Raw genomic sequence first — 21,027 nt, 5'->3', positions numbered from 1 at the left:
AAATGGATCAACTACAAAACATATAGGCAAAGAAAAATCTATTGTACAATGTCCCTTTAAGGTAAACAGAATAATTATCAAATACATTAAAGGGATATGAAACCCAAACATTTTATTTCATGACTCAGATAGAGCACGCAATTTTAAACAACTTTCTAATTTACTTCTATCATCAATTTTCTTTTGTTCGTTATCTTTTGTTGAAAAGCAGGGATGCAAGCTTAGGAGTCTGCCCATTTCTGGATCACTATATTATCAAATTGCAAGAGCATTAGAGGGCAGCACTATTTCCTGCCATGTACTGCTACAGATGCCTACCTAGGTATCTCTTAAGCACAGAAAAACATGGGAACAAAGCTAATTTGATAACAGAATAAATAGGAACATTTTAAAATGTTGTGCTCGGTCTGAACCACAAAAAAAAATGTTTGGGTTTCATATCCCTTTAAACACTTTAGGTAGGGAATTTGACTGGCAAATGGTAAATATTATTGATATTAAATGTAATTCTGCTTTATCTTTGGGGTTCAAGCCTTCAAATGGCTTCTTATGTAAATGTTTTACACCGTGCATCCTTTGTCTGCTGTCAGTTGATGTTAAAATACAAAAAAGAAAGGAAATCTGTTGCATTTTGCAGAGTATATGAAAAAGACAGAAATGATTGTAGTTCAGCTGTATATACTATATATATCTATAGTATATAACTTAACTCTCACATGTGTGTGTGTGTATTCATATGCAAATTCTTTCTATGCAAAAGCTTGGAAACTTCCTCCAGTATACGAACATCATGAGAAGATTAGCTAACATACACACAGCTCTCAAAATATTAAAGGGACGGTCTACTTGAAAATGTTTATTGTTTAAAAAGATAGCTAAATCTCTTTATTACCCATGCCACAGTTTTTCATAACCAACACGGTTATATATTAATATATTTTTTACCTCTGTGATTACCATGCATCTAAGCCTCTGCAGACTGCCCCCTTATTTCAGTTATTTTGACACACTTGCATTTTAGCCAATCGGTGCTTGACTCATAAATAACTATACGGGAGTGAGTACAAGTTAGCTATATGATACACATAAACTAGCACTGTCTAGCTGTGAAAAACTGTCAAAATGCATTGAGATAAGAGGTGGCCTCCAAGGGCCTAGCAATTAGCATATGAGCCTACCTAGGTTTAGCTTTCAACAAAGAATACCAGAACACAGCAAATTTGATGATAAAACTATATTGGAAAGTTGTTTAAAAGGACATGCCCTATCAGAATCATGTTAGACTGTCCCTATAAAGTCTTAAACAGTCATGAAACGTGACATTTTCTGCAGTGCATTTGTTTAATTATAATAAAGGTTTAGAAAGCTTTTTGGTTTTATAGCACAGATATAGTCCACAGCCTTTTAATTTACATAATAGTTTCCTTTTATGCAGTTAACCAGGGCCCTTTCTGAAATATTTTGTGCATTTCTGGCAAAGGTGGGGAACTCGGACACATTTTACTACAGCAATCGTGTAAATAAATCTGTATGCCTGTGTCCCATGAGAAATACAACCGTTTACTCAGATCTGGCATTTCAGCCTTTTCAGCCAGAAATCAGCAACCAGAGTTGAATTAGTAGAGCTAATGGGACGTCAGCGAGCTGACAACTGAGTGCAGCATTATATCAAGCTCATGGTTAGGCAATACTTACCTTAGCAGGGTAGGTCTCTTCCCCATAGTTATCCAATCTCTCAATCTCCTGCATATACAACATCTCCGCTTCTGGAGGAGAGAGACCCCTACAAGAACAAGGAGCCTTTTAAAAACATAATTTATGCTTACCTGATAAATTTATTTCTCTTGTAGTGTGTTCAGTCCACGGGTCATCCATTACTTATGGGATATATTCTCCTCCCCAACAGGAAGTTGCAAGAGGATCACCCAAGCAGAGCTGCTATATAGCTCCTCCCCTCACATGTCATATCCAGTCATTCGACCGAAACAAGACGAGAAAGGAGAAACTATAGGGTGCAGTGGTGACTGGAGTTATAATTTAAAATTTAGAACCTGCCTCAAATAGACAGGGCAGGCCGTGGACTGAACACACTACAAGAGAAATAAATTTATCAGGTAAGCATAAATTATGTTTTCTCTTGTTAAGTGTAGTCAGTCCACGGGTCATCCATTACTTATGGGATACCAATACCAAAGCTAAAGTACACGGATGATGGGAGGGACAAGGCAGGAACATTAGACAGAAGGAACCACTGCATGTAGAACCTTTCTCCCAAAAACAGCCTCCGAAGAAGCAAAAGTGTCAAATTTGTAAAATTTGGAAAAAGTATGAAGTGAAGACCAAGTTGCAGCCTTGCAAATCTGTTCAACAGAGGCCTCATTCTTAAAGGCCCAGGTGGAAGCAACAGCTCTAGTGGAATGAGCTGTAATTCTTTCAGGAGGCTGCTGTCCAGCAGTCTCATAGGCTAAGCGTATTATGCTACGAAGCCAAAAAGAGAGAGAGGTAGCCGAAGCCTTTTGACCTCTCCTCTGTCCAGAGTAAACGACAAACAGAGAAGAAATTTGTCGAAAATCTTTAGTTGCCTGTAAGTAGAACTTCAGAGCACGGACCACGTCTAGATTATGCAAAAGACGTTCCTTCTTTGAAGAAGGATTAGGACATAAGGATGGAACAACAATCTCTTGATTGATATTCTTGTTAGAAACAACCTTAGGTAAAAACCCAGGTTTAGTACGCAGGACTACCTTGTCTGAATGAAAGATCAGATAAGGAGAATCACAATGTAAGGCAGATAACTCAGAGACTCTTCGAGCCGAGGAAATAGCCATCAAAAACAGAACTTTCCAAGATAAAAGCTTAATATCAATGGAATGAAGGGGTTCAAACGGAACACCCTGGAGAACTTTAAGAACCAAGTTTAAGCTCCACGGAGGAGCAACAGCTTTAAACACAGGCTTAATCCTAGCCAAAGCCTGACAAATAGCCTGGACGTCTGGATTCTCTGCCAGACGCTTGTGTAAAAGAATAGACAGAGCAGAAATCTGTCCCTTTAGTGAACTAGCGGCTAAGCCCTTTTCTAAACCCTCTTGTAGAAAAGACAATATCCTAGGAATCCTAACCTTACTCCATGAGTAACTCTTGGATTCACACCAATATAAATATTTACGCCATATCTTGTGGTAAATTTTTCTGGTAACAGGTTTCCGAGCCTGTATTAATGTATCAATAACCGAATCCGAAAACCCACGCTTTGATAGAATCAAGCGTTCAATTTCCAAGCAGTCAGCCTCAGAGAAATTAGGTTTGGATGGTTGAAAGGACCCTGAATTAGAAGGTCCTGCCTCAGGGGTAGAGACCATGGTGGACAGGACAACATGTCCACTAGGTCTGCATACCAGGTCCTGCGTGGCCACGCAGGCGCTATCAGAATCACCGATGCTCTCTCCTGTTTGATCCTGGCAATCAGTCGAGGAAGCAACGGAAAAGGTGGAAGCACATAAGCTATGTTGAAAACCCAAGGGGATGCTAGTGCATCTACCAGCACCGCTCCCGGGTCCCTGGACCTGGATCCGTAACAAGGAAGCTTGGCGTTCTGGCGAGATGCCATGAGATCCAGATCCGGTTTGCCCCAACGAAGAATTAGTTGGGCAAATACCTCCGGGTGAAGTTCCCACTCCCCCGGATGAAAAGTCTGGCGACTTAAAAAATCCGCCTCCCAGTTCTCCACGCCTGGGATGTAGATCGCTGACAGGTGGCAAGAGTGAGACTCTGCCCAGCGAATTATCTTCGAGACTTCCAACATCGCTAGGGAACTCCTGGTTCCCCCTTGATGATTGATGTAAGCCACAGTCGTGATGTTGTCCGACTGAAATCTGATGAACCTCAGTGTTGCCAACTGAGGCCAAGCTAGAAGAGCATTGAATATTGCCCTTAATTCTATGTTGTTTATTGGGAGGAGTTTCTCCTCCTGAGTCCACGATCCCTGAGCCTTCAGGGAGTTCCAGACTGCTCCCCAGCCTAGTAGGCTGGCATCTGTTACAATCGTCCAATCTGGTCTGCGAAAGGACATTCCTTTGGACAGATGAACCCGTGATAACCACCAGAGAAGAGAATCTCTGGTCCCCTGGTCCAGATTTAGCAAAGGGGACAGATCTGAGTAATCCCCGTTCCATTGACTTAGCATGCATAGTTGCAGCGGTCTGAGATGTAGGCGTGCAAATGGCACTATGTCCATTGCCGCGACCATTAAGCCGATCACTTCCATGCACTGAGCTACTGATGGGCTTGGAATGGAGTGAAGGACACGGCAAGCATTGAGAAGTTTTGATAGCCTGGACTCCGTCAGGTAAATCTTCATCTCTACAGAATCTATAAGAGTCCCTAGAAAAGGGACCCTTGTGAGTGGTAACAGAGAACTCTTTTCCACGTTCACTTTCCACCCATGCGACCTCAGAAATGCTAGAACTATCTCTGTATGAGACTTTGCATTTTGAAAACTTGACGCTTGTATCAGAATGTCGTCTAGGTACGGAGCCACCGCTATGCCTCGTGGTCTTAGTACCGCCAGAAGAGAGCCCAGAACCTTTGTAAAAATTCTCGGGGCCCATAGCCAACCCGAAGGGAAGCGCTACAAACTGGTAATGCCTGTCTAGAAAGGCAAACCTTAGGTACCGATAATGATCTTTGTGAATCGGTATGTGAAGGTAGGCATCCTTTAAATCCACTGTGGTCATATATTGACCCTCTTGGATCATGGGTAGGATGGACCGAATGGTTTCTTGAACGATGGAACCCTTAGGAATTTGTTTAAGATTTTTAAATCTAAGATTGGTCTGAAGGTTCCCTCTTTCTTGGGAACCACAAACAGATTTGAATAAAACCCTTGCCCCTGTTTCGTCCGCGGAACTGGGTGGATCACTCCCATCACTAAGAGGTCTTCTACACATTGTAGAAATGCCTCTTTCTTTACTAGGTTTGTTGATAACCTTGACAGATGAAACCTCCCTTGTGGAGGAGAAGTCTTGAAATCCAGAAGGTATCCCTGAGATATAATCTCCAGCGTCCAGGGATCCTGTACATCTCTTGCCCAAGCCTGGGCGAAGAGAGAGAGTCTGCCCCCCACTAGATCCGTCTCCGGAAAGGGGGCCCTGACTTCATGCTGTCTTAGGGGCGGAAGTAGGCTTTCTGGCCTGCTTGCCCTTGTTCCATGACTGGTTGCCTTTCCAACCCTGTCTGTAACAAGCAGCAGTTCCTTCCTGTTTTGGAGCGGAGGAAGTTGATGCTGCTCCTGCCTTGAAATTATGAAAGGCACAAAAATTAGACTGTTTGGCCTTCGATTTGGCCCTGTCCTGAGGAAGGGTGTGGCCCTTACCTCCAGTAATGTCAGCAATAATTTCCTTCAAGCCGGGCCCGAATAAGGTCTGCCCTTTGAAAGGAATGTTTAGTAATTTAGACTTAGAAGTTACATCTGCTGACCAGGATTTAAGCCAAAGCGCTCTGCGCGCCTGTATGGCGAATCCGGAATTTTTAGCCGTAAGTTTGGTTAAATGCACTACGGCATCCGAAACAAACGCATTAGCCAGCTTAAGGGTTCTAATCTTGCTCAGAGACTCATCCAATGGTGCTGTGCGAATCGCCTCTTCCAGAGAATCAAACCAGAATGCCGCTGCAGCAGTGACAGGCGCAATGCATGCAAGAGGCTGTAATATAAAACCTTGTTGAATAAACATTTTCTTAAGATAACCCTCTAATTTTTTATCCATTGGATCTGAGAAAGCACAGCTATCCTCCACCGGGATAGTGGTACGCTTGGCTAAAGTAGAAACTGCTCCCTCCACCTTAGGGACCGTCTGCCATAAGTCTCGTGTGGTGGCGTCTATAGGGAACATTTTTCTAAATATCGGAGGAGGGGAAAAAGGCACACCGGGTCTATCCCACTCCTTACTAATAATCTCTGTAAGCCTCTTTGGTATAGGAAAAACGTCAGTACACACCGGCACCGCGTAGTATTTATCCAGCTTACATAATTTCTCTGGGATTGCCACCGTGTCACAATCATTCAGAGCCGCTAACACCTCCCCTAGCAACACGCGGAGGTTCTCAAGCTTAAATTTAAAATTTGAAATTTCTGAATCCTGTCTCCCCGAATCAGAACCGTCACCCACAGAATGAAGCTCTCCGTCCTCATGTTCTGCAAATTGTGACGCAGTATCAGACATGGCTCTCGTGTCATCGGCGCGCTCTGTCCTTAACCCAGAACTGTCGCGCTTGCCTCTTAACTCTGGCATATTGTATAATACTTCTTTCATAACATTAGCCATATCATGTAAAGTGATTTGTAACGGCCTTGATGTACTTGGCGCCTCAATCTCACGCACCTCCCGAGCGGGAGACGAAGGTACTGACACGTGAGGAGAGTTAGACGGCATAACTGCCCCCTCGTTGTCTGGTGATAATTTTTTAAGCGGTACAGATTGATTTTGCAAAGTAACATCAATACAATTGGTACACATATTTCTATTGGGCTCCACAACGGCTTTTAAACATAATGAACAAGCAGATTCCTCTGTATCAGACATGTTTAAACAGACTAGCAATGAAGCTAGCAAGCTTGGAAAATACTTTGACTAAGTTTGCAAGCAATATAAAAAACGCTGCAGCGCTTTTAAAAAACACAGTTGAGTAACTAAAGAATAATTCAGTTATAGTCAACAATACTTTAAATGTATTAATTAGCAGAGGATTGCACCCATTAGCAACCGGATGATTAACCCCTCAGTACCCAAAAAACGGATATCAAATTAATATAAAACGTTTTTATCACAGTCTAACACACTGTCATAGGTCTGCTGTGACTGATTACCTCCCTCAAAAAACGAATTTTGAAGACCCCTGAGCTCTCTAGAGACGTCCTGGATCAAGGAGGAAGAAGCAGGAAGACTGTGCTAGAATTTTAACTGCGCAACAAGGCGCTAAAAAGAGGCCCCTCCCGCTCTTTTACAACAGTGGGAGACCTGATATAACGGTTTCTATGCAGAAATATACGTTAGAAATTCATGCCCAAAGGATTTATCACCAAAGTACCTCACAAAACGAATAACATGCCAGTAAACGTTTTGAAAATAAACTTCTTTAAATGTCATGCAAAGTTATTACTAAGCCTGCAAACCAGTCGCTACCACTGCAGATAAGGCTTAAGCATTATTTCAGTATTAACAGTATTTTCACAGTCAAATTCTAGTCCCTAGAAAATAACTCTACTGTGCATACATATATCAGCCTGATACCAGTCACTACTACTGCATTTAAGGCTGTACTTACATCATACGGGTAACAGCAGTATTTTCTTAGTCAATTCCATTCCCAGAAAATATTGTACTGCACATACCTCATTTGCGGTGGACCCCGCATGCTATTCCCATGTTCTGAAGTTACCCCACTCCTCAGAATGTCGAGAACAGCCAGTGGATCTTAGTTACGCCTGCTAAGATCATAGAAAACACAGGCAGTTTCTTCTTCCAAATACTGCCTGAGATAGAAAAAACAGCACACTCCGGTGCCATTTAAAATAACAAACTTTTGATTGAAGAATAATTAAGTAAAAACTCCAACTCCTCCCGCGACCTCCTTCTTTGTTGAGGGTTGCAAGAGAATGACTGGATATGACATGTGAGGGGAGGAGCTATATAGCAGCTCTGCTTGGGTGATCCTCTTGCAACTTCCTGTTGGGGAGGAGAATATATCCCATAAGTAATGGATGACCCGTGGACTGAACACACTTTACAAGAGAAATACAGACTACTGGTATTTCCTGTGCATCTGATATATATAGATAGATAGATAGATAGATAGATAGATAGCTACATACACAATGTATAAAATAAAATATAAATATAAAATGTTTGCATAAAATGATGTTATACAAAGTAAAACAACTTTGTAAAGTACTTTATTTCATCTGTGTTTCTTGTAACTTAAAGGGACATGAAACTCAAAATGTTTCTTTCATGATTCAGATAGCACATACAATTCTAAACAACTTTTCAATTTACTTCTATTGTCATTTTTGCTTCATTCTCTTGGTATCCTTTATTTAAAGGGCCACTGTAAGTAAATATTTTCTATGCCTGTTACTAACTAACTAAGCATCAGAAAAAATGTACTAACTAACTACCCCAAATACGCTTTTTATCAATAGCATTTCATTAACATATTGCTACCGTATATCAGAAATCTTGTCTGCAAATGTAATTGTTTTCCAAACCCACTCCGTGGGTATCCTTTGCTCTGTACCAATCCGTTTACAATACCTAGGTTTCAAAATGGCGCTTTAAACACAAAGTTATTGGTTTAAGTATTTTGAACATGCAGTGCTGAAAATAGTGGGCAGGATAACGTGACATCATTGGTGAATAAAAGATATAACTTTTAGAACGTTATTAAACTTCGTTTTGGAGAAAATATAGGTCAGTAGGTTTTAATTAATGTTTATTAACTTTAATATGTTAGTTGTTTAGCTTAAAAATTATAACAGAAAGTAATCCTTTAAGGAGCAGCAATGCACTGCTGGAAACTATCTAGGCACATAAGTAAGCCACCAACAAGAGGCATATATGGGCAGGCACCAATCAGCAGCTAGCTCCCAGCTCCTGAGCCTACCAAGGTATGCTTTTCAACACAAGATACCAAGTGAGCAAAGCAAATTAGATAATATAAGTAAAATTGAAATCTGTTTACATTTCTATGCTCTATCTTAATCATGTAAGAAAAATTCTGGGATTCCTGTTCCCTTAAAGGGACAGTCTACACCAGAATATTTATTGTTTTAAAAGATAGATAATCCATTTATTACCCATTCCCTAGTTTTATATAACCAACACTGTTATATTACTACACTTTTTACATCTGTGATTATCTTGTATCTAAGCCTCTGCAAACTGCCCCTTATTTCAGGTCTTTTGACAGACATGCATTTTAGCCAATCTGTGCTGGCTCATAAGAACTCCACGTGTGTGAGCAGTGTTATCTATATGACACACATTAACTAACACCCTCTAGTGGTGAAAAACTGGGAAAATGCCCTGAGATGAAAGGCGGCCTTCAAGGGCTTAGAAATCAGCATATAAACCTCCTAGGTTTAGCTTTCAACTAAGAATACAAAGAGAAAAAAAGCAAAATTGGTGATAGATGTAAATTTGAAAATTGTTTAAAATGACATGCCCTATCTGAATAATGAAAGTTTATTTTGGACTTGACTGTCCATTTAAGTGTGAAAACTGTAGTTTTCCACTGCCCCCTAGAAAGGCTGGGCTGTATACTGCAGGATCTAGAACCTTCATCCTACAACATTCTACACAGTGACTTCCTGGTCAGCGCAAGAGCTCATTGTCCCTAACTGACTACAGCAAAATAAATATGTCCATGGAATGCAAAACAACATTATGCTCACAACATGACAGTTAAAAGCATTTTGTATGCAGATCCTGGCAATGCAGTTCATAACTGCCTAAATGTATCATGTGTATAGCATAACTGGTGTTGCATTTTTATACAACCTCACTGAAAGAATTACTGCAGAGTTCTTCTTTTTTCTGTAGTGCTACCTCGTTTGGGAAACAAATTAAACACTGTTAAACTCAGTAAACATCTAAAATATACCTGAGTTTTTGGTGCAGCAGGGCAACATTTTGCGTTGCTTCTTCCAATACTTTTTCATCTTGTATCCACCCCTTAAGAGAAAATATAATAAATGAATCATGCATTAAAAATGTACTTAAAATTGCTTTGTATAGAAACCTTAATTCTATGAGTTAACGGATTTTACTAACAACCCGGCTAAAATTTTAGCCAGCATTACGCTTAAATTTTTCAATGTTTATAGCACAATTTATCATCAAATAAATGTATGTTACACTATGCAATTAATTTGAGCTTTGTATAGCAGAAAATGTTTTAATATTAGAAAGTATTACACAGCCCCCACCCAGCTACTTTATAATGCCATCCGACTGGCAAACATTTCTGTGGAGAGCACACACACTTCAGAGCTATTGTGGGTTTGATTCTAGACCACCGCAACAAAAACTTTGGTTTCCCAGTGCATATAAAAAAAAATACTGTAGTCTATTAAAGTGTAAAAATAAAATAAAAATGTACATACCCCCAAATTAAAAAAGAAATACTTTATTGCTACAAAATGCTGTTATATATATACATATATATATATACATACACACACACATATATATATATATATATATATATATATATATATATATATATACACACACACATACATACATACACACACACACACATACATACATATATATATATATATATATATACACACACACACATATATATATATATATATATATATACACTTTGAGGACAGCACAGCTATATATATATATATACACCGTGTGCAGAATTGTTAGGCAAATGAGTATTTTGACCACATCATCCCCTTTATGCATGTTGTCTTACTCCAAGCTGTATAGGCTCGAAAGCCTACTACCAATTAAGCATATTAGGTGATGTGCATCTCTGTAATGAGAAGGGGTGTGGTCTAATGACATCAACACCCTATATCAGGTGTGCATAATTATTAGGCAACTTCCTTTCCTTTGGCAAAATGGGTCAAAAGAAGGACTTGACAGGCTCAGAAAAGTCAAAAATAGTGAGATATCTTGCAGAGGGATGCAGCACTCTTAAAATTGCAAAGCTTCTGAAGCGTGATCATCGAACAATCAAGCGTTTCATTCAAAATAGTCAACAGGGTCGCAAGAAGCGTGTGGAAAAACCAAGGCGCAAAATAACTGCCCATGAACTGAGAAAAGTCAAGCATGCAGCTGCCAAGATGCCACTTGCCACCAGTTTGGCCATATTTCAGAGCTGCAACATCACTGGAGTGCCCAAAAGCACAAGGTGTGCAATACTCAGAGACATGGCCAAGGTAAGAAAGGCTGAAAGACGACCACCACTGAACAAGACACACAAGCTGAAACGTCAAGACTGGGCCAAGAAATATCTCAAGACTGATTTTTCTAAGGTTTTATGGACTGATGAAATGAGAGTGAGTCTTGATGGGCCAGATGGATGGGCCCGTGGCTGGATTGGTAAAGGGCAGAGAGCTCCAGTCCGACTCAGAAGCCAGCAAGGTGGAGGTGGAGTACTGGTTTGGGCTGGTATCATCAAAGATGAGCTTGTGGGGCCTTTTCGGGTTGAGGATGGAGTCAAGCTCAACTCCCAGTCCTACTGCCAGTTTCTGGAAGACACCTTCTTCAAGCAGTGGTACAGGAAGAAGTCTGCATCCTTCAAGAAAAACATGATTTTCATGCAGGACAATACTCCATCACACGCGTCCAAGTACTCCACAGCGTGGCTGGCAAGAAAGGGTATAAAAGAAGAAAATCTAATGACATGGCCTCCTTGTTCACCTGATCTGAACCCCATTGAGAACCTGTGGTCCATCATCAAATGTGAGATTTACAAGGAGGGAAAACAGTACACCTCTCTGAACAGTGTCTGGGAGGCTGTGGTTGCTGCTGCACGCAATGTTGATGGTGAACAGATCAAAACACTGACAGAATCCATGGATGGCAGGCTTTTGAGTGTCCTTGCAAAGAAAGGTGGCTATATTGGTCACTGATTTGTTTTTGTTTTGTTTTTGAATGTCAGAAATGTATATTTGTGAATGTTGAGATGTTATATTGGTTTCACTGGTAAAAATAAATAATTGAAATGGGTATATATTTGTTTTTTGTTAAGTTGCCTAATAATTATTATGTACAGTAAGTCACCTGCACACACAGATATCCCCCTAAAATAGCTATAACTAAAAACAAACTAAAAACTACTTCCAAAACTATTCAGCTTTGATATTAATGAGTTTTTTGGGTTCATTGAGAACATGGTTGTTGTTCAATAATAAAATAAATCCTCAAAAATACAACTTGCCTAATAATTCTGCACTCCCTGTATACACACACATATACACTCACTTTTTACCTCCCACTAATTTAAATTGTTGTTGTATTTGCCAGGAATCAACTTCACCCAGCAGTGATTTAAACTTTCTCCCAGCTGATGAGTAGCAACAACTACGAAACAGTCTGTCCTGGGATAGTTTTGAATCACTGCTTTAACCCTAGCTAAGTCTATAAGCTGTGTGAACAGGGATACTTGGCGTTAAGGGAATCTGCTGAAAAGCAGACTGAAGTAAAGGTGTGTCATTGTGAACCTAATTTGCATCTCTTACCCAGAATCCTTTGCTGCATTGTAAATAATGTATTCCAGAGGTTTTCTGTGGGAAAAACAAGCCTTCTGGCTTGTCTAGATTTGTTAATGAGCTACACAACGATTTATTTTCTCTAGTAGAGGATTTTAAACTCACTTTTTACCTCCCCCTAATTTAAAATGTTGTTGTATACATATATATATATATATATATATATATATATATATATATATACATATATACACACACACACACACACACACACATATACATATATATACGCATACATACATACACACACACTCTGATAGCGAGACAGATACACACACACACATATACATATATATATATATATATATACACACATACACACACACATATACATATATATACGCATACATACATACACACACACTCTGATAGCGAGACAGATACACACACACACATATATATATACATATATATACGCATACATACACACACACACACTCTGATAGCGAGACAGATACACACACACATATGAAGCATCTTGTACAATCTTGCCAGAGCTTGAGAGAAATGGCCCTATATCACTGTAATGCTGCTGAAAGTCCCTTTTAGAACAGTAATCTATAACAAAGCACTCAAGCAGAGAAGGGGGAAAACATACCACTGGAAACAAAGCATATCGTTGCAGAAAATCCTGCGATTCATACTGGTCAAAGTCTCCAAAATCAGCTATGAGGGAAAATGGAGAAATTTGGTTAAATATCAGGAACATAAATACTATTCTAGCACATATTTTTGTTAGTTCATTATGCATTTTTATACAAATGCAACAGCCACCTACACAAATTGAAAAAAAAACAACAACATGTGACTGCGCCAACAAGATTTGATAATGCATTTGTTTATTTATTAACTGAAAGAATAACAAACACAAAACATTATTTCCTTAAGCTTTTCCCGCCGTCATGCCATTGTATTCCGTCACAACGGCGCTGGGCTTTAAAGCCGTTATGACGGAATACGTCATAGCCCACTGCTCTCCTGCAGCCTATTGCGCTTGGAGGATTTGATTGCGGTCTGGAGGGCGTTCTTAGCGTCATAGGGACGCCCCGCCAGACCCGATCCCATAATTGAAATCTCGCGATCGTGCAAACCCGGTCACAAAAGGGTTAATAACATCACCCTTGAGAGGGTTAAAGGGATATGAAACCCACATTTTTTTCTGTCATGATTCAGAGCATGCAATTTCAAGCAACTTTCTAATTTACTCCTATCATTTTCTTCGTTCTCTTGGTATCCTTATTTGAAAAGCAGATATGCAAGTATAAGAGCCAGCCCATTTTGGGTTCAGAACTTGGGTAGCACTTGCTGATTATTGGTCATTTATCTTTTTCAAATAAAGATACCAAGAGAACAAAGAAAAACTGATTAGGAGTAAATTTAGAAAGTTGCTTAAAATTGTATGTTCTATCTGAATCATGAAAGAAAAAATTTGGGTTTCATATCCCTTTAAGTGCAGTGGAAGAAATGCAGTTGGAGGTTCTTAATTGGAGGACTTATTGCAGTGGGGAATATGGTGGTTAGGGCTTAAAGGGACAGTACGATGGTTAGGGGCTTAAAGGGACAGTAAACACCTTGTAATTTCAAGACACTTCTATTGTGTTGCTATAGAATAACATATAAGCCAAGTCTTTATGTTTTTAATACAAGTTAACATCCTTTTTACTGCAGATATTTTTCACCCCCACTATAAGTCTTTATTTGGAAGAGCCAATCTGGGCTTTAGTCCACAGAAAACAAAGCTACCCACTGCCATAAAAGTTAGTATACAATGCATTGTTTTGTAGTTGCTATCTGATAAATCCAATTAGGAACATATTTGTAGGCGGTTAGCACAGGCATTACATCTGCTTAACGAATTTCATTAATATACCAATGTTGTCACATTTTAGGGTTAGTTACAATCATTTAGAAAAAGATCATCAACTGATAAACCTAATAAAAATGTAGACTTTAATGGTGAGTTTTGAAGAGAAAGCATTAGATACATTTTTTTCTGAAGTATCGTAACTGACCCCTTTGTCATAAAGGAATTAAATCTCCTGAAGAATTTGGCACAAATTATTAATTCTAAACAAATTTGTCTCTGTGCACATTTCTAGTTTCTAATTAATTTAAAATGTTCTTTTATGCTGAATAATCTGTTTCATATGTTAAAAAGGGATATGAAACCCAGAAATTTCCTTGTGAGTCAAACAGAGCATACGGTTTTTAAAAAAAGTTTCCAATTTAGTTCTATTATCAAATTTGCTTTGTTCCCGTGATATTCTGTGTTAAAGAGATACTTAGGTAGGTGTCCGGACTGGAGCACTACATGGCAGGAAATGGTACTCCCATCTAGTGCTGCCGTATAGTGCTCCAGAAATAGGTCAGAAAGTTGTGCTCTATCTGAATCATGAAATAAAAATGTTGGGTTTCATATCTCTTTAAGTTTCATCACCTGGGTTATTCCAAATTGTATTTTCATGCCAAGCATCATTAAGGTATTGTGTAGCGGATTCTCATTTTCCTGCAGTTCTATTCCTTACCTTGCACAGCTAGACCGGCTAGCTGAACCGCCTGTTCCAGTGTGCACGGAATTTTCCCCTCTAAAATGTCCTTCTTCAGTTGTAGGTAATACTGATATCTGCACAGTGCACAAGTGACAATTGGGTAAATAGAAATGCAAACAAAATTCACATTTGTGCAAACTTTATTATTTTTTTATTTTTTTTTAACCTGTCTGTGATCTCTATACTAAAAAAGGAGGCGATTTTTTTTTTTTTTTAAATTAACCCCTTAGTGGCCAGACCATTTTTCAATTTTCTTCAGGGCTATTTTTATATTTCTGCGGTGTTTGTGTTTAGCTGTAATTTTCCTCTTACTCATTTACTGGACCCACACATATTATAGACCGTTTTTCTCGCTATTAAATGGACTTTCTAAATATACCATTAATTTTATCATATCTTATAATTTACTATAAAAATATTTTTTTATAAAATATGATGAAAAAAATGGAAACACACACTTTTTCTAACTTTGACCCCCAAAATGTGTAACACATCTACAACCACCAAAAAACACCCAAGCTAAATAGTTTCAATATTTTGTCCTGAGTTTAGAAATACCCAATGTTTACATGTTCTTTGCTTTTGTTGCAAGTTATAGGGCAATAAGTACAAGTAGCACTTTTTAACACTGATATCTGACAGTAAACCCTGAATTACCCTTCACATGTATATATTTTTTTTAGTAGACAACCCAAAGTATTGATCTAGGCCCATTTTGGTATATTTCATGCCACCATTTCACCGCCAAATGCAATCAAATAAAAAAAATCATTAACTTTTTCACAAACTTTAGGTTTCTCACTGAAATTATTTACAAACAACGTGTGCAATTATGGTACAAATGGTTGTAAATACTTCTCTGGGATCCCCTTTGTTCAGAAATAGCAGACATTTATGACTTTGGCATTACTTTTTGGTAATTAGAAGGCCGCAAAATTCCGCTGCACACCACCCTTTTATTATGTTAAGGGGTTAATTAGGTAGCTTATAGGGTTAATTTTAGCTTTAGTGTAGAGATCAGCCTCCCTCCCCCTGATCCCTCCCTGACCCCCCTCAAACAACTCTCTTCCCTCCCCAACCTCACAATTGTCACCGCCATCGTAAAGTACTGGCAGAAAGTCTGCCAGTACTAGAATAAAACATTTTTTTTTTTATTTAATTTTTTTTTTTTTAATATTTATTTATTCTGCAGTGTTGGATCCCCCCATAGCCTCCAAACTCCCTGATCCTCCCAAACAGCTCTCTAACCATCCCCCCTCTACCTATTTGCCGCCATCTTGGGCACTGGCAGCAGTCTGCCAGTACCCAGTTTGCTAAAAAATAAAAATAAAAATTATCACAAAATGTAAATTTTCTGTAGTTTAGCTGCCCCCCCCCTCAATACCCCCCCTCTCCCTCCTTCCCTTACACTTTGCCGGTTCCAGTCCCGCCCCCCTCGTGCACGCTCCCAGCCCCATCATCCGGCCTAACCGAAACTCCCTCCAGCGATGGGCAACCCACCCGCTTACCTGCTATGGCTCCCACCCAACCAACAATCGGCACCATAGCTGGCCGATGCAGAGAGGGTCACAGTGTCTCTCTCTGCTTCAGGTGGCTAAAAAAAAGGGTATTGCAGGATGCCTCAATATCAAGTCATCACTGGAATACCCTGAAAGTGACTGGAAGCGATCACAATCTCTTTCAGCGCTTGAAACCCGAGGGCGCGCCAGGCACGTCCTTGGTCGTTAAGGGGTTAAAGAAACACTAAAGTCAAAATTAAACTTTTGTTATTCAGAGAAAGAATGCAATTTTAAAATAAACTTTCCAATTTACCTCTATATCCAAATGTGCACAATCTTTTTATATATGTTAACTTTATGAAGTACCAGCTCCTACTCAGCATGTGCAAGATATGTATATACATTTTGTAATTGGTTGATGGATGTCACATGATACAGGGGCAGAGAAAACAGAAGTAACTTTAAAAAAAAAATATTCTACTAATTTTAAATTCAGACTCATTTCTATAGCATTGTCTCTTTGTCATAAACTTGTTGGTTATGCAATTCTACTGTGTGTAATGATCTTTAATATTAAAAAATACTAAATTATCCTTTCAATATCATGCAATAAAGAAACATAGGAACAGCCCATCTGATTTTTTTAAAGAAATATAAGGCAAATTTTGAATACACATCAGAGCATTTAAAATAGAATATATATCTATATATATCTATATCTATCTCTCTCTTATATATATATATATATATATATATATATATATATATATATATATATATATATATATATATATATATATATATATATATATTATCCCTAAGAAAAGTTTATAAAAGAAGTGTATTGAAAAGTTGTTTAAAACTAAATTATCTATCTGAACCATGAAACACAAATGTTGCGTTTTCTATCTCTTTAAGGGGACACTAAACAACTTGAGATTTGTTACTTAAAATGCTTCGTTTCACATATGTTATGCATTATATTCTCGTTATTTACTTTGCCCCCTTTACATGTAATTTAGCTCTAATAAAGTGAGCAATTTCTTATTCTCAGAACTTGAAATGCTTCTCACAAATAGTTCAAGACAGCTACAGAGAAGCAAATCACTACTGGGAACTAACTGAATTACCAGCTAGCTCCCAGTAGTGCATTGCTGCTCCTGAGTCTAACTGTATGCTTTAAATATGATAGAAGTAAATCTAAAAGTATTTTGAAATTGCATTCTGTGTATGAATCATGAAGGTTTAATTGTGACAAGCAGGTCCCTTTGATCACTATTTATACCAGGCAGGGACCCTTGTCCTTTTAGTCTTGGAGGTAGAAAAATATAAAACATCTAATCTATTTATATCGTGTGGCAGGACTGCAATATTAACATTTTAGAACTCAATGGTGGATCTCTTTTACCACTAGGCTTAAAGGGATAGGATAGGTCAAAAATGAAATGTATAATGGTGCATTTCATTTTGCAATATACTAACATTGGCAAAAATACTTCTAGTAAAAGTGATTACTGTTTTTCTGCATCATCCTCACATCTGCAGTGAGGGCCGGGGCACCAGTATTCAGACACCACACCTTCTCACAGGGTCAGCAGAAACAATACACACCACTGCCTCTCTGAATACTGGTGCACAGGCCCTCACAGGATATGTGCGTGCGCATGCTGTGGAAAAACAGTAATAAGATTTATTAGAAGCATTGTTGCTAATGGAAGTGTATTGCAAAAATGCTTCTATCTCAAACTGAAATCCACCCATGCACTTCATTTTTTACCTTTCTATCCCTTTAATTTGTAAACCCAAATGATGGTTGGTATCTGAGCACATTTGTGCCATGTAAATGTTATGGTAAGGTTACTGATGCAAATTTACCAAAGCATTAATGTTGCTATGGAAACAATATCACCAAAGTGAAACTTTAGGCTTTGGGTTGGAAGCAAGGGCTATACAATCTATGGGAGTTAGGGCCCTCTCTTAAAATCTAAAGTGTTAAAGTGATCATCTGCCGCAATTTCTATGGGGCAGCAATTCCGGCCTTAAAAGTACTGCACCAAAAACAGATCCACCATGGTATTTTGTGGCAACAATTCTGTATGTGGAATATTTCTATGCAAGTGACATCATAGAAAGCTTTCAATTACTTTTCAAGTCTGATCAAATACCCATCACCTTGGTTATCCCCTGAGTGTCTCTTTGACTGTTCCCTCTTTCTCTTACTGACTCTTAAATTAACCACTGTGTTTGTGTCAGGCAGCAATGCCCCAATAACTAATAAAGTTACTTATGTACAAAAAGCACCCTTCTTTCTTGCAAATAAAGGGTCTTCTTGTGTTGTTACAAATATCACAGAACATAAAAAAAGGAAACAGAAGATCCCACAAACACTGCAACATCAATGTGAAAAGTGAATGTATTGGGCAGGAATTAGTGCAAAGTGCATTTGTGAAATCTCTACACTCTGCCCGTATTTGTGCCCTATTGCTTGTGGAACTGCCAAACCCTGGTTAAAATCGCCCCTGGCTCGCTTCATCCTAAAGGTTTGCTGTTCTACAGATCCTTACCAATTCTAGTTCACAACCTGACAATGTTTGCCTGGAGAAACAGGGCTTTTTAGATTTGTTGGTGCAAGCGTGGGTTTTTGAACCCTTTGGCACCGTTTATCGTCGACAGTGACAAGTGCGCGCATTTATTGCCAGCAGCAAAATCCGACAGGACAACTTCCTTATCAGAATTTGCTACCTCTCAGTGTGCATGCTGCTGATTACATCATTGCATTCCACACATTCCTTTTTAACATATGTGGAGTGTGATTACGTAATAAAGAGCATGCGCACTGACAGGTAGCAAATTCTGCCTTACTAGGTCACAACAAAATCAATAGTTCGGTATCTACTCACCTGGTTATCTCCTGCTGCAGCTGGGAGACCGAAGGCACATAATACACCACTCCAAAATACATAGTTGGTTCCACAGCATACTTATCAAGCTGTTTCTTCAGTGGTTTATCCAAATCAACCCATCTCTGCTGGTTCTGCTTGTTGTAATACCACAGGCTAAAGTACGTTACCTAAAAATAGCAATTATCAAACACAGATGCAATTAAACCATGAAAACATTTTAGCTGATCTTTTTAATTAACGCCAATTACTACGACTCTGTGAGCATTTTAGTAAGGTTTAATAACCAGGATCTTTCGTGCAGTCGTTACTTCTGTCATGTTCTCAGTGAATTCCTCTAGCCACAGGGTGCATTGCACATTATAATAATTAACAGTGTATTTTATCCAGCTACAAACGCCACTTAACATTTACATTGTTACACAGATGGATCTTGGTATTTGATCTACAAACAGCAATGCTGCTTACTAAAGACTTCTCAGTGCCAAGCATATTATATAATCCTGTTCATCAGAGCAGCAGGCTAGATAATCCTGTGTTCAGCACACTATATCAGCTGATATACAGCAAGCTCTAAGGAAAGCTAATACTTAAAAAGGCAAAAATATAATAAAAATAAACCACACAGCTGATTTGCTATTGTATAATTGTTCAAATGGTATCTTTAAAGCAGATGTGTGTTTTCCAAGACATAAATTATGTTTATAATCAATTACCTAGGTACCGCCGAAAAAGTATACCCCCCTGAGGATTTGATTATATTTGATTGTATTTTTCAAGTGTATTTTGCCTCAAATTGCTAATCTCACTTGATTTTGAATAATGGTAAACATAGTACTGTAACATTTGTTTCACCTTAATGTGTTTTCAATGACTTGTTATACCAGCTGCAAAGTATAAAATATATCAGAAAGTGCTCATTTAGGAATATTTTTGTACATAGACACAGCCCAGTTAAAGGGACACTAAACCCAACATTTTTCTTTCATGATTCAGATAGAGAATACAAATTTAAACAACATTCCAATTTACTTTTATTATTTATTTAGCTTAATTTTTTAGATATCCCTTATGGAAGAAATAGAAATGTACATGAGTGAGCCAATCACACAAGGCTTCTATGTGCAGCAACCAATCAGCAGCTACTGAGCCTATCTAGATATGCTTTTCAGCAAAGAATATCAAGAAAATAAAACCAATTAGATAATAGAAGCAAATTAGAAAGTTGTTTACAATTGCATGCTCCTTTCTAAATCATGAAAGAAAAAATGTGGGTTTCATGTCCCTTTAAGTAGATGAAAACATGTCTATTAAATATGAATATTTCAGCAATATGAATTAAGTGTTAAATTATGTATTAACTGTAAATACTTCACATCCCAATGTTCTTCACATAGAGGAATATGTTCTAAGTATTGTAAAATAGATATTGTTCTTTATAAAAACAGGGGCCGATATTCTGTACACTTAAAGTTTTGAAAAATCAACACAATTTTTACACAAATCTGGTATAAACTGAACATGCTTATTAAAATGTTAAACATTAAATGTAAACAACTGGGAAAAATAAAGTGCTTGAAAATTAACTTTTTAAATGGCTTCCCTTATTAAATGGCATAAATCCCTTTTAAACTGCACACTGATATAAAATCAAATTTAAGTCACTACTGCAAAGCTAGACACTACACGATTTCTTCAGTACTCCCAGTTAAAGGGACATGAAACCCACATTTTTTCTTTCGCGATTTAGAAAGAGAATGCAATTTTAAACATCTTTCTAATTTACT

The 21,027-nt window shown here is 38.3% G+C and overlaps 1 protein-coding gene across 2 annotated transcripts in view; it reads right to left on the bottom strand.

Moving 5' to 3' along the window:
- The window catches only part of PTPN21 (protein tyrosine phosphatase non-receptor type 21), a 190,007-nt gene that overhangs the window by 68,553 nt on the left and 100,427 nt on the right, over positions 1-21,027 (bottom strand). For both annotated transcript variants that reach the window (XM_053697579.1, XM_053697580.1), the window contains exons 3-7: positions 19,241-19,410; positions 14,818-14,915; positions 12,891-12,958; positions 9,658-9,728; positions 1,696-1,783 (exon numbers count right to left, since the gene is read on the bottom strand). In XM_053697579.1, the coding sequence (XP_053553554.1) occupies positions 1,696-1,783; positions 9,658-9,728; positions 12,891-12,958; positions 14,818-14,915; positions 19,241-19,410 (495 nt within the window). The remainder of the gene's footprint in view (positions 1-1,695; positions 1,784-9,657; positions 9,729-12,890; positions 12,959-14,817; positions 14,916-19,240; positions 19,411-21,027) is intronic.

The sequence above is a fragment of the Bombina bombina genome, chromosome 1, assembly GCF_027579735.1.
Source record: "Bombina bombina isolate aBomBom1 chromosome 1, aBomBom1.pri, whole genome shotgun sequence".
Lineage (NCBI taxonomy): Eukaryota > Metazoa > Chordata > Amphibia > Anura > Bombinatoridae > Bombina > Bombina bombina.
Note: the sequence above shows the minus strand (reverse complement) of the source record. Positions and strands in the feature narration are given on the sequence as shown.